Consider the following 13,722-nt stretch of genomic DNA (forward strand, 5'->3'; position numbering starts at 1 on the left):
CAATGTTTTATGTATTTAATTGCTAAAATGGAAAAAAAGAATGGAATTGTGAAATTGGATTGTATAAATGTGCGTGAATACAATAAGCTGTTAGGAAAAGAATTGATTGTTAGAATTATGAGTGACAGGAAAAAGGATATTCTAGCATTAAGTGAAACAAAGTTAAAAGGTATGGGGATTTTGAATGGGGGATAAATAAAAATATTTAGTCAGGTGTATCTCGAACCAACCTCAATTTTTTTAACATACGGGAGAAAGAAAACTCTAAAATGGAACACATACGACACCCGATTTTCCCGGTATTGTCAGGCGATTATTTGTAAATATAGGTTAATACACGTTAACCTAATCAAACCGAGAATAATAAACATTTCACAGCTGATGTTAGTCGAAGCAAACAAAAATACACGAATGGCAATTCGGTGAAAAGTCCACGTTCTAACAAGTTGATGTGACAGAACGAGATGTAGATAAATGGTTCAGAGAACCATCACGATGATGAATTGTGAAACACTTGTGAAACACTTGGGTATCTTTACTGTGGAAACGTTTCGCCAACCAGTAGCTTCCTCAGTCCAATAATGAGAAGAATGGTTGAAGATCTAAAGGAGTTTGACGTAATCAGTCCCTCAGCTTGGAGTCGATTTAAACAATCAATTAGGATTGATGGACTATTTACAACGATGTAATTGATTTATGGATAATATTGGACAGGAAAATATGGGTACAAATGTTTAAGTTCATGAACTGTGTGGTGCATAATGAAGGTGGGATGCGAGAACTGGGTGGTTATGTGTGTTTATGTACCTGCAGTTGAGAGGAGTTTGTGTGTAGAGAGAGACAGCTTCTGGGAGGTTAGTCCGGGGGTCAACGCCCCCTCGGTCCAGTCATTGACCAGGCTTCCCGGTGAATCAGGGCCTGATCAACCAGGCTGTTACTGCTGGCCGCAAGTAATCCAACGTACGAACCACAGCTCGGTTGATCGAGTACTGATTTTAGGTATCTGTCCAGCTCCTCCTTGAAGGCAGCCAGGAAGGATCCGCTACTTTTGTTTTCACGCTGATTTGTTCGGACCCCATGACAGCGGTGACCTGAGAGTGTCGTCTCGGTGGAAGTGAGGGGGCGGAAGTCTTGTTAACCAAGACGGAACGAGAATGCAGACCAAGTTTCGGACGACCCTACGTTAAAGCGGTTTATGATGTGTTTTAGTAGGCTGAGAACTCTCTGAAGACGCTGGTAATGACAACTGAGTGAAGGAGTGAGCAGTGCTCCTCCTTCACTGTATTATCGCGTATTCGATTCTGAATGCAACTTCCGACATGTGGTTGCCAGTTTTCTACAGCACCTTCCTGAACGTTTCTTCTGAGAAATTATCTTCAAACTTATGTTGGAGAGGTTTCACTGAGAAAATTTGTACAAACAAAAGATGGTAATGTATTACTGGAATGAGTTAACCCGAGAAAATTTTCTGGTTAATGTGGTAAGTTTTAGCTTTTCAAAAAATTTGACAAATACATGGCAACGATTTTCCCGTGTGACCGGCCGCTCGCCCGCCAGCCTCGCGACTCAAGCCTCCTAGTACCGCTCAGGCAGCCACGTGAGGTGGATATATGCACTGACTCTCTTCTCACGGGACTTTTGAGGTACTCTGGGAGAACTTAACCACAACTCGTTCGTTCCCAGAGCGCTGCCTGCTTCCCTAGAGGATTATTTTCAGTAATCAACTTTTATCGAATCGGGAAGAGATCAACTACACTACCAAAGTGAATATTACAGTCAAAATTTGAATCCTGATCAAACTTTAGCTTTAACAACAGCGTATAGTGATCTAATGGCGAAGTGTATGGAAAAAAACTGTTGAGTTGGAGCAGGTATTTGTAACTTTGTTATCGGAGACGTATGGAAAAGTGCAACACTGCGCATACTGTTTAAAAAAGGCAGAGAAAGTAGGGAGGAGTGAACACCATCAGGCGGGAGTGGGTCCTTTGACCAACACCACTTCCGGTGTAGTCACGGACCGGAAGTGGGGCAAAAAGTATCAACTCAGAGTCAGCAACAGTGGTCAAATATCGCGGCCAGATTTTACACACCAATAATTTAACTTTTAATTGGCACGAGTTGTACAGTTTTCTGGCTAAACCTGACCAGGCAATAAATATTTATTTGCACTATTTGATGCCAAGAAAATACGTTATGTGCAGAGAGACTGTGATTGCTGGCTGAAGCCCTAACTGAAAATCTGAAACAAAATCCTAACACTACACATTGTGAAGATTCATGACTGTCCACATTAGTGTGACCTGATTACTGCAACATGAATTAATAATTAACTAATAACAAATTATTCTAATTACTAGAGGGACTTGTGACTAGTGATAAGAAGGAACTAGTAATAACAAGCACAGTAAAGCATACCCGAGTGTTTATGGTACAACTGTCAGGTGTGGGTATCAAACGAAGCTGAAGTACTGCACAATTCTCGTAAGCAAGACGAAAAATATTACACGCAAACTGAAACATTTAAAACAACGAACTTTTACAATCCAGAGCGCCAGCAGGTCGTCTCTTATTGGTGTTCAGTTGAAGTAGGGACCACCAGCAGTCACTGGCCTCACAAACATCATTGTTTAAAAAGTGACTCGTGCGAGTAGGTGGCTGTTACTCGTCAGAACTGCCGACCATTGTTCCTGCTAGGAGCTGCTCGCATCTCTACTTCATTTTTCTTACTCTCACGTTTTTGTGTTGTCAGACTGGAGTGTGAGAGGCCCCTCACCTCTCGCTCTGATATTCTCTCAAGCCTACAGACAACTACAAAGACGAGAACTATACAAAAAAGGTGAAGAAGAAAAAAATATTTAGAGGGCTCCATTAAAGGCAGTTTATCGTCTTCCGTTTCGACACTGGCAGTAACTAAGGGGAAATCGTGGGCTACAAATTTTCACTGATGACAGGAGAGGTCCCTCCTTCAGGAGGCGCTGGTGGGGACCTTACCGAACACATATACATCTTTGCTCTTCCCTCTGTGTAGTTTTTGTGTGTGCCTGTGCCTGCACTTCTGCAAGGTACTTATATAAACTGGTTTGTGCCCACACATTACTGCTTGCTTGTCCTGTTTGTAGTGAAAAAGAGTGATGCCGGATTTTCGCTTGACCTGACGGAGAGCGTGAGCGTGATGGCGTCTCCGTGGTGTAATGTTGGAAGAGTGTTAGTGGTGGTGCTGCTACTGAGGTTGGCTCTGGCCACCTCCTGCCCCTCTGTCTGTGCCTGCAGGTGGAAAAATGGCAAAGAAGCAGTGGAATGTAAGAACCAGGGTCTGGCCAGCGTGCCTGCAGGTGTTCACCCTGATACACAGGTCCTTGATCTGTCCGGTAATAACCTTCAGACTCTTCCAAGACACGCCTTCAAGCGGGCGGGACTTATCAACCTGCAGAAGATCTACCTGAGAGACTGCAAGATTGGCCAGGTCGACCCAACAGCCTTCTTCCAACTCAGTAATTTGGTTGAGTTAGACCTGAGCGAAAATCTACTGACGGAGGTACCTTCCCTGGCTTTCTCTCATATTCAAGCCCTCAGGGATTTGCAGCTACGAGGCAACAGACTCCGCAAGATTCGTAGTGACAGCTTTGCTCACACGCCGTCCCTTGTGCGCCTTGACCTCAGTTATTCGGGCATCAGAAGTGTAGCAGCCTCGGCCTTTCAATCTTTATCCCTCATGGAAAAGCTGGAGATCCAGGGAAATCAACTATCAGAGCTTCCAGTGGCTGCTGTGAAGAGCCTGGAACGTGTGCATGGACTAGAGGTACACGACAACCCCTGGTTATGTGACTGCCGCGCCCTACCTCTGTGGCAGCTGCTGGAGGTGAAGCGTGTCCCACATCCCGTCTCCCCTTCATGCACCTCCCCCACCAGAGTCAAAGGCAGCACTTTTCATTCCCTGACAGAGGAAGACTTTGCCTGTCCTCCCCAGATCCTACCAGTTGGCCGCATGGTGGAGGGCGTGGCGGGGGAGAATGCCACTATCGCTTGTCCTGTAGGTGGCCAGCCCCCACCGCAGGTAATGTGGTTCAAGGGCGAGGCCCCCGTAGTAAATGGTTCTGTAATAGGTCTGGGGCCACAACGTCTGTACGTTATCACAGAGGGTAACAGAAACCTAGTGAGCCGCCTTGTGATCACAGGAGCGCAGGAAACGGATTCTGGCACCCTACGTTGTGTGGCTATTAATTCTGCGGGGTCTGCGACAGCTAACTTCACCCTGGCAGTCACAATGAGAGCAGCTACTCAAGCCAAACTGGATTCTGGTCACATTGCTGGGATCTCTGTGGGTCTTGTAGTGTTGGCCCTCATCGTTCTGGTGGTAGCCTTCCTGCTACTGGCTCGTGCCCGCTCCCACTCCTCACCCACTCCTGTCAAGGACTCCCCCACCACACCCTCCTCGGGTGAAACCTCCCCCAGCGAGCCCAATCCAGTGCAAAAACCTCCGCGACTCACCGAGCTGAACGGGTCTCCTGGGGCCTACGGATCTTCCACGCTCGGCAACCCAGACGTGATCAGCGAGGCTGAGCGCGCCGTGCGAGCTGTCAATGGTCACCTTCCCAACGGCTCCGTCCAGGGCGTGAGCGACGCCGGCGACTACACGCGCGTTGAAGGAGATTCCCTTTACCCCAGCGGTCTGTGGCCTGAAGAGGCTAACCCCCAGGAGGACCTCAACAACACGAATCCCTCCAATGTGATTCACGAGCACTTCAACCCTGGTTACATGGCTAACGACCCTGCCTTCGACGGCTATGGTCCAGTGCACTCCACGCCCTATCGACCCGACTATGAATCTCAGGATGACTTTGACCCACAGACCTATGGGTATCCCGCTGACTATGGGCTTCCCATTCCTGAGGCCGGGCAGGGGCGAGACTCTCGGGGAGCACCTGGGGGTCCTGACTGGAGCATGGCTGATCCCCGCGACACACGGGACGGCATGGACTCCAGCACTGACACTTATGCTTCCAGACAGGAGCTGTACGCATCGCATCAGGATGTATTCAGCCCTCACCAGGACTTAAAAGGCTCGAGGCAGGATCTATACGGCGTCACTAAGGAGCGGCCGCCAGTGTACGGATACCGACAGGAGGTGTTCGAATCTCGAGAAGACGTGGCGGAGGGGGCGGAGAGCCCCCAGGGTCCAACAGGTCCCCTGGGAGAACGGCCCTGGGTGCCGGGTTCACAGGCGCCGTCCTTGGCTCGTGGGGGCGTCGCTGTTCTCCCACCTCTTCCCAACGGCATCGCCAATCGTATTAAAGCTCGCGACTCTCCTGACGAAGGTTACCAAGAGGGTACCGAGGTGTAGCTGGGTCGCAGGGCCCGCCGTAGCGGCGGTCCCTGCTTCCTCCCGCCCACGCCCACACGCCCATCACGCTTTACAGTCCCTTCTGCTTCACACTCATCACCTTCTCACACCTCCACTTCTTGGCCCTCCCCTCAAAGCTCTCCCAGTGACTTGACGCCGTGACCTGATACGTGTACCAGTGACGTGATGCTCGTGACGTGTCGAAATTTAAGTGAAGACGCTGTGAGAAAGGAAAGTGTCACACATAATACCTCTTAAATATTTGCACAGCGGCTAAAGTGGAGTGAGCAAGTGTGCCGAGCCTCGCTAAACGAGCCAGACTTATTTCAGCAAATTATATTATTGCAAGGTAACTAGAGGGCACGAGAAAGCTTTTGTGAGGAGTGTGGAGGCGTGACTGACCCCAGTAAGTGTTACTAGTCCCAAGGAGTCCTCGCAACCACCACAGGCTGAGTGTAAGTGTCAGCAGCAGCAGGGAAGGTGTGGTCCTTGCTTCACTTTACACCTGGTCACACAGTGGTGGTGATGTACACAGCCGAGCCACCGTGTTTGTACTCGACACAAGGTTATATCAGTTGTTATTTTAATGTGCCAGTTGGCATGACACCAAAGACTGGGCAAGCAAGTCCTGGCGCTTGTGCTGGTGAGGACCTGCAGCAGGTCCGCGCTTGTGAAGTTACCTGTAAGAGATTCTTAGTGTATGCAGTGTGTGGTGGCCTGGAGAGCTAGTGGTCCTGTGTTCATATACACCACACACTACAGTCTTCAGTTATGTATTGTGCGTGAGGTAACCTTGTACTTGATGTTCACATTTTTCGATGCTATAATATAAACTTAAAGTGATCAATAAGCAAAATCATAAAAAACAAACTACTCTTGTGAGTAATGGATGTACTATAAATGTTGAATATTTCTTAAAGAGAATCATAGCACAAACTGTGAATTAATAAGTTGTTTTTAATGTCATAAGAGGTCTACCAGTCGCATTTTTTCCCTCATCAATCCCACTCAGCATAAAGAATATATGACATATCTTCACCTCAGTGTTATGAGGTTGTAATAGCTATTGTATCATTCAGGTACGACAAAATCTGATACAGTATTATATATAATCTCGTGTTTAAGGGATCAGAACACTGAGAAGCTGTTAATACGTCACCCATATCGTCTTTACACTGTCAGTCACGTCCTTCTGACATTGAGGTGACGAAATGTTTCCTAGACAAGCCCTAGCGAAGACCTTAACACCACTTCCCCTTCCCCAGATTAAGGGATCAGCTGACTATTTTGGTACGAGGGGAAGTGGCTCTTAAGGGAATCACTAGCGTGTATTATCAAAGCCCGAGAGGGTATTTTGTATCCATTAATGCCCCTATCCATATCCCGGTACACCAGTACTCAAATATGTGGGATTCGGTTACCCAGGCCTCCCTCTCATCTAGAAATCCAACTAATCCATACTTCCGTTATCCAGGAGCCATTTAATTAACTTTGTATAGAGCTACGATTGCACAGTTAACCAAAAAACTTTTTTAAGTTAACAGGCATTGGGTTATTCGATGCACCGTTTCCAAAATTAATATTTTATAGGACTTTAAATCTTGTCAGCTTTATTGATAATTTTTGCATAAACAAAAGAGTCAATGAATCAGACTTATGTTAAACCCAAGTCTAATCAGAATCCTGTTAATCAATTAGAACTTCCAAGAGACTTTAACAACGGTCATGCAGCCTTGTCTTATATGACACTGTCATGAACCCAACCACAGTTATTCAGTCTTGATCATCCTAGGAAGCTAAAGAGGTGTCATTTTCCCTTATGTAAATTGTTGCCCTCGCCGCCGGATCCCTAGGGACCAGGGCGAGGATCCCCCCCCCCCCCACACCTCGTGCCAAATAGCAAGTGCTGGGTAGCCACAAGGACGCCACTTATCCCTTTCCCCTTCAACCTCAGTGTAGACTTACTATATCCAAAGTTACATAGAGCTTTAATTGAACAACCACCGATGACTCAGTTCACTCAGATCAGTTGAATGAACCGCTGGGCAGGACCCCGTGATACTGGAATGAATGTTATTAAGTATGGGAACTGGTCCTGCAAATGTTAAGATGTCTCACGACCTGGCATCAGCGCTATCTATTGAGTACATTTATAATTATGATGCTCCCTCGGAAAAAAATAGTCTACCTTTGAAAATTAGAATAAAAAGTTGATGCATAAATACGTTAATGTAATTAAAGACATTGCTCATTTTTTATTTGATCTTTGCTAATAACCGTTGATGAAAACTGTTTAGAGGCTCTCTTGTGTTTCCACTGGGATATATATATATATATATATATATATATATATATATATATATATATATATATATATATATATATATATATATATATATATATATATATAATGTGCCGAATAGGTAAAACTGGTCAATTAGCAAGAACTCATTTAAAATTAAGTCCTTTCTAAATTTTCTCTTATATGTTTAAAGATATATTTTTTTCATTCATGGTAATATAAAAAATAATGATTTTGTACCAAAAGAACCTTAGGAAACTTACCTAACCTTATTATAACAAACGCAATTTAATTTAGCCTAATCCAACTATATATGTTTTGTATAAGTTTATAATAATTTAATAATGAACAAACACAATGAAGCATATTTTTTTCGTTAGGTTTATTACGATTTTTGCGAAACTGTTGCATACACAAATTTTCGCTTGCCCTATTCGGCAAGAAGTGCAAGTTTTACCTATTCGGCACGACACACACACACACACACACACACACACACACACACACACACACACACACACACACACACACACACACATATATATATATATATATATATATATATATATATATATATATATATATATATATGTCGTGCCGAATAGGCAGAACTTGCGATCTTGGCTTAAATAGCAACGCTCATCTTGCCATATAGGACAAACGAAAATTTGCGTATGCAATAATTTCGCAAAAAACATTCTAAACCTAACGAAAAAAATATATTTCATTGTGTTTGTTTAGTGTTAAATTACTATAAACTTATTTAAAATATATTTAGTAGGATTTGGCTAAAATAAATTGATCTTGTTATAATAAGGTTAGGTAAGTTTTCGAAGATTCTTTTGGTGCAAAATTAAATTTTTTTACATTAACATTAATGAAAAAAATATATTTTTAAACGTATAAGAGAATTTTTTAGAAAGGACTTAATTTTAAAAGAGTTCTTGCTAATTGACCAGTTTTACATATTCGGCACGATATATATATATATATATATATATATATATATATATATATATATATATATATATATATATATATATATATATATATATATATATATATATATATATATATATAGTGTTGTGTTCGCTCAATAGATGGTGCTGGTGTCTCAGTGGTCAGGCAGTTGCCAAATTTTACAGAATACTTATGTCTGATGTCTGGATTTACACAACAATAAGTGTAGTACTTTATAATATAACAGTACGATATCTTATTTTGATGTGCTATATAATAAGTTTTGTCTTAATATTTTATTACAAAACATAAAGCTTTAAATTAAATATAAAACTACACAGAACATTAAAACAATGAATTTATTTAATACTGTTATTTTATTACGGTCGATACAAATCTTTAAAAGCGCGATAGAATTCAGTAAAGTATCAGTGGGGAATTATCTGTTGTAGCCTTGTTGTTTCGAAAACGGTCAAGAGTAACCAGCAACCTGTAGTCAAACTATACCAGCTTCTTAACACTTGAAAGGTCAAGGCTTGATGGTGGCAACACTGCCTCAGCGCTCACTATTAAGACCTGTCAACTCTTTTCTGATTCGTTTAAATATATCAAATAACTGTAAGCGCCGTTCTGATTGGCCGTGTATCATTAAGTATTTGTGAGCTCTATTCTGTTTGGTCTAAATATATAGTTAAGTACTTGTGAACTCCGTTCTGATTATTCTATATATATTTAGAACTTGTGAGTTCAATTCTGATTGGTCTGAACATACTAAGTACTTGTGATCTTCGTTCTGATTGGTCTGAATATACCATTAGTGGTTTGCAGGCTCCTTTCCGATTGGTTTGAATATATTAAGGGCTCGGCAGCTCCGTTGTGATTAGTCTGAATATATCTGAATTACTCATTGCTTCCTAAGTGTTTATCTTGTATGAATTATGGGCAGTAATGTATTAATTATTTAATATATCAATATTTTCGCAATATTATTTCTATACTAACATGGAAGAATTTTTAGATACGTGTAAAGGAACTGCGAATAAGAAAATATTTCTATATTAACATGGGAAAAAATGAGATATATGTAAAGGATTGTGAATAAGAGAACATTACAGTCAAGTGAGGGAAGAGTCAGACGGAACGTCAACTATCATTCACAATTCTCGCTGGGGTAGAGGTTAGTAAGTTTATTTAGGTACAGGTACACATAAATACAGTTACACAAATTGTCATATGTAGTAACATGTGTGGAGATTGAGACACTTATGCACCATATGGGAATCTTTATGAAACGTTTCGCCACACAGTGGCTGCATCAGATTCCCATATAGTGCATAAGTGTCTCAATCTTCAACTTGTCGGTTTTCAAAACCATTCATCGCAGTAACATGTGTAGATTACCTCGGATAACCCCCAAAAAACGTCAGACAAAGAGACTTACTTCCATTGAGGTTTCTGAGGGTAGTTACTGCTTATGGTAGGAACACTCAGAGCTCTGTTTATTTGGAACTGTTTCCATCGTTTCCAAATTCCGGATTCAAAGTGCCTGTTGAATATTCATGGTGATTAAGTTGGGAGGGGTGCCCGAGGACTGAGGGAGGAGGGGGCCAAGGGTGCCCCTAAACTCTATCTTTCTCCGAGCTAACAGCCTGGACCCAACACCCCTGCACCCAATACCCTTACATATTTTATTGCACTAGATTAATCCAAATTCTTAGTCACGATACGACTGTTAAATGGCCACGCTTCGAGTGGATGATGATATTTACCGACTCTTAAAGTAGCAATTATACCCTAAATGGTCAGTGACTGAAAACTAATTAACTCTGTGACTCCTGGTGAATGTGTGATGAAAACTGTTACAATGATGAATAAGGTTCATGTGTGACCTGGAATCTACTTGCAACTCAACACTGATTGGGTTGTCTTAGTAAAACCTTTTAGTTTGTTGGGTTTAAAGCCAGTCGACAGTACATAGGCCATTAAAGCTGCCATTCACCTTACGCTAACATCAAGCACACTATAATTCAAACGATATAAATTAATGTAAACTCTGGGTTTGTATATACACGGAGAGATAGACACCAGTGTATATAACCGGTTCTGAATGGCTACGGCCGACACTGGTGTATATAACCTGTTCTAAGACCGGTGTATATAACTTGATCTGAGTGTTTAAGACAGGTTAGTGGTATGAGGTACTGCTGAAGGTTTACTGGTATGTGAAACGTACTAGTGGTATGTGGGAGGCACTAGTGGTGTGTGGGAAGTACTAGTGGTATGTGGGAAGTACTAGTGGTATGTGGGAGGTACTATTGGTATGTGGGAGGTACTACTGGTATGTGGGAAGTACTAGTGGTATGTGGAAGGTACTAGTGGTATGTGGAAGGTACTAGTGGTATGTGGAAGGTACTAGTGGTATGCGGGAGGTACTAGTGGTATGCGGGAGGTGCATGTGGTATGCGGGAGGTGCGTGTGGTATACGGGAGGTACATGTGATATGTGGGAGCTACCAGTGGTTGATTATCACAAAAAACGTAATAAGCTAGAATGGGTTACACAGCGCTGACCGGTGGTGGGAATAATGTTGGAGACGTAAGGAACGAACAGGTGGGTGACACTGGATAAGAAGAACTTAATCTGCAGGGGCCATGCAGAACTTGGAGGAATGAAAGGCCGTCAGGTTTGATCCAAGAAAAGGGAGAATAACTAAATTTTTGTTAGTAAATTCTTATTCCTCCCCGTGAGCAGACAGAGAGAGAAAGAAGACAGAGAGAGAGAAACAGACAGGGAGGGAGAGAGAGAGAGAGAGAGAGAGAGAGAGAGAGAGAGAGAGAGAGAGAGAGAGAGAGAGAGAGAGAGAGAGAGAGAGAGAGAGAGAGAGATTATTAATTGCTGTGAGGCAGAATAATCAATAGCCATGTGGGTGGAGTTCTATATGAGCGAGTGACCAACTTATAAGTATGGTCAGTGTGGCGTTTGCTTCTCAGATGACTTCAGGCTGTCAAAATACACTTCACCTTCACCATAGCACCTGTGACATAAGCATCACCTTACTACACGCTTATACAACACCTGCAACATATGCATCACCTTACTACACGCTCATCATACAACACCTGCAACATATGCATCACCTCACTACACGCTCATCATACAACACCTGCAACACCTCACTACACGCTCATCATACAACACCTGCAACACCTCACTACACGCTCATCATACAACACCTGCAACACCTCACTACACGCTCATCATACAACACCTGCAACACCTCACTACACGCTCATCATACAACACCTGCAACACCTCACTACACGCTCATCATACAACACCTGCAACATATGCATCACCTCACTACACGCTCATCATACAACACCTGCAACACCTCACTACACGCTCATCATACAACACCTGCAACACCTCACTACACGCTCATCATACAACACCTGCAACACCTCACTACACGCTCATCATACAACACCTGCAACACCTCACTACACGCTCATCATACAACACCTGCAACACCTCACTACACGCTCATCATACAACACCTGCAACACCTTACTACACGCTCATCATACAACACCTGCAACACCTCACTACACGCTCATCATACAACACCTGCAACACCTTACTACACGCTCATCATACAACACCTGCAATACCTCACTACACGCTCATCATACAACACCTGCAATACCTCACTACACGCTCATCATACAACACCTCACTACACGCTCATCATACAACACCTGCAACATATGCATCACCTTACTCCACGCTCATCATACAACACCTGCAACATATGCATCACCTCACTACACGCTCATCATACAACACCTGCAACACCTCACTACACGCTCATCATACAACACCTGCAACACCTCACTACACGCTCATCATACAACACCTGCAACACATGCATCACCTCACTACACGCTCATCACACAACACCTCACTACACGCTCATACACCTCACTACACGCTCATCATACAACACCTGCAACACCTCACTACACGCTCATCATACAACACCTGCAACACCTCACTACACGCTCATACAACACCTCACTACACGCTCATACAACACCTCACTACACGCTCATACAACACCTCACTACACGCTCATACAACACCTCACTACACGCTCATCATACAACACCTGCAACACCTCACTACACACTCCTACACATAACAGAACATTTATTATTCTCATATATGTATGGTATACAATACCTACAAGATAAAGAGTTAGACACATATACAACATCTGGGTATTTTTATTGTAGACGTTTCGCCATCCAGTGGCTTTATCAACACAAATTCAAGGACATAACTGGAAGACAATGGGATTGTTAATTATTATTTCCTCAAGGTTCCAAGAAATGAACCTGACCTCCCGTTCCTTGGATCGAGCCTGCTTGCTTTCCGTTTCCCCAGGCGTTGTATGATTCCTACGGGTTTAGCGCTCCACATAAAAGTAATGAGAGGCAGAGAGAAGATTAGGTCTGCATAACACGTGTTAATAACTATCGTCTTGGTGAAAACTGATCAAATATCTTTTAAAGGTGACCTTATATGATGTTTCTTGTATGTTCTTCACCACCACTACTACAACCACCATCACCACCACTACTACAACCACCATCACCTCCACTACTACAACCACCATCACCACCACTACTACAACCACCATCACCTCCACTACTACAACCACCATCACCTCCACTACTACAACCACCATCACCACCACTACTACAACCACCATCACCTCCACTACTACAACCACCATCACCACCACTACTACAACCACCATCACCTCCACTACTACAACCACCATCACCTCCACTACTACAACCACCATCACCACCACTACTACAACCACCATCACCTCCACTACTACAACCACCATCACCTCCACTACTACAACCACCATCACCACCACTACTACAACCACCATCACCTCCACTACTACAACCACCATCACCTCCACTACTACAACCACCATCACCACCACTACTACAACCACCATCACCACCACTACTACAACCACCATCACCTCCACTACTACAACCACCATCACCACCACTACTACAACCACCATCACCTCCAC

General features: G+C 43.4%; 1 protein-coding gene across 1 annotated transcript; it reads left to right on the top strand.

Annotated features, from left to right (window-relative positions):
- Nucleotides 1–456: 456 nt before the first annotated feature.
- Nucleotides 457–7,659, top strand: kek1 (kekkon 1). Its single transcript, XM_053796095.2, has one exon. It carries the CDS (start codon nt 3,173–3,175, stop codon nt 5,339–5,341), a length of 2,169 nt encoding a protein of 722 aa, XP_053652070.1. The 5' UTR covers nt 457–3,172; the 3' UTR covers nt 5,342–7,659.
- The last annotated feature ends 6,063 nt before the right edge of the window (nt 7,660–13,722 follow it).

This window comes from Cherax quadricarinatus, chromosome 83 (genome assembly GCF_038502225.1).
Source record: "Cherax quadricarinatus isolate ZL_2023a chromosome 83, ASM3850222v1, whole genome shotgun sequence".
In the NCBI taxonomy this organism is placed as follows: Eukaryota; Metazoa; Arthropoda; class Malacostraca; order Decapoda; family Parastacidae; genus Cherax; species Cherax quadricarinatus.

Excerpts from the sequence above, each read along its gene's own strand:
- kek1 (XM_053796095.2), top strand. The coding sequence starts at position 3,173 with ATGGCGTCTCCGTGGTGTAATGTTGGAAGAGTGTTAGTGGTGGTGCTG.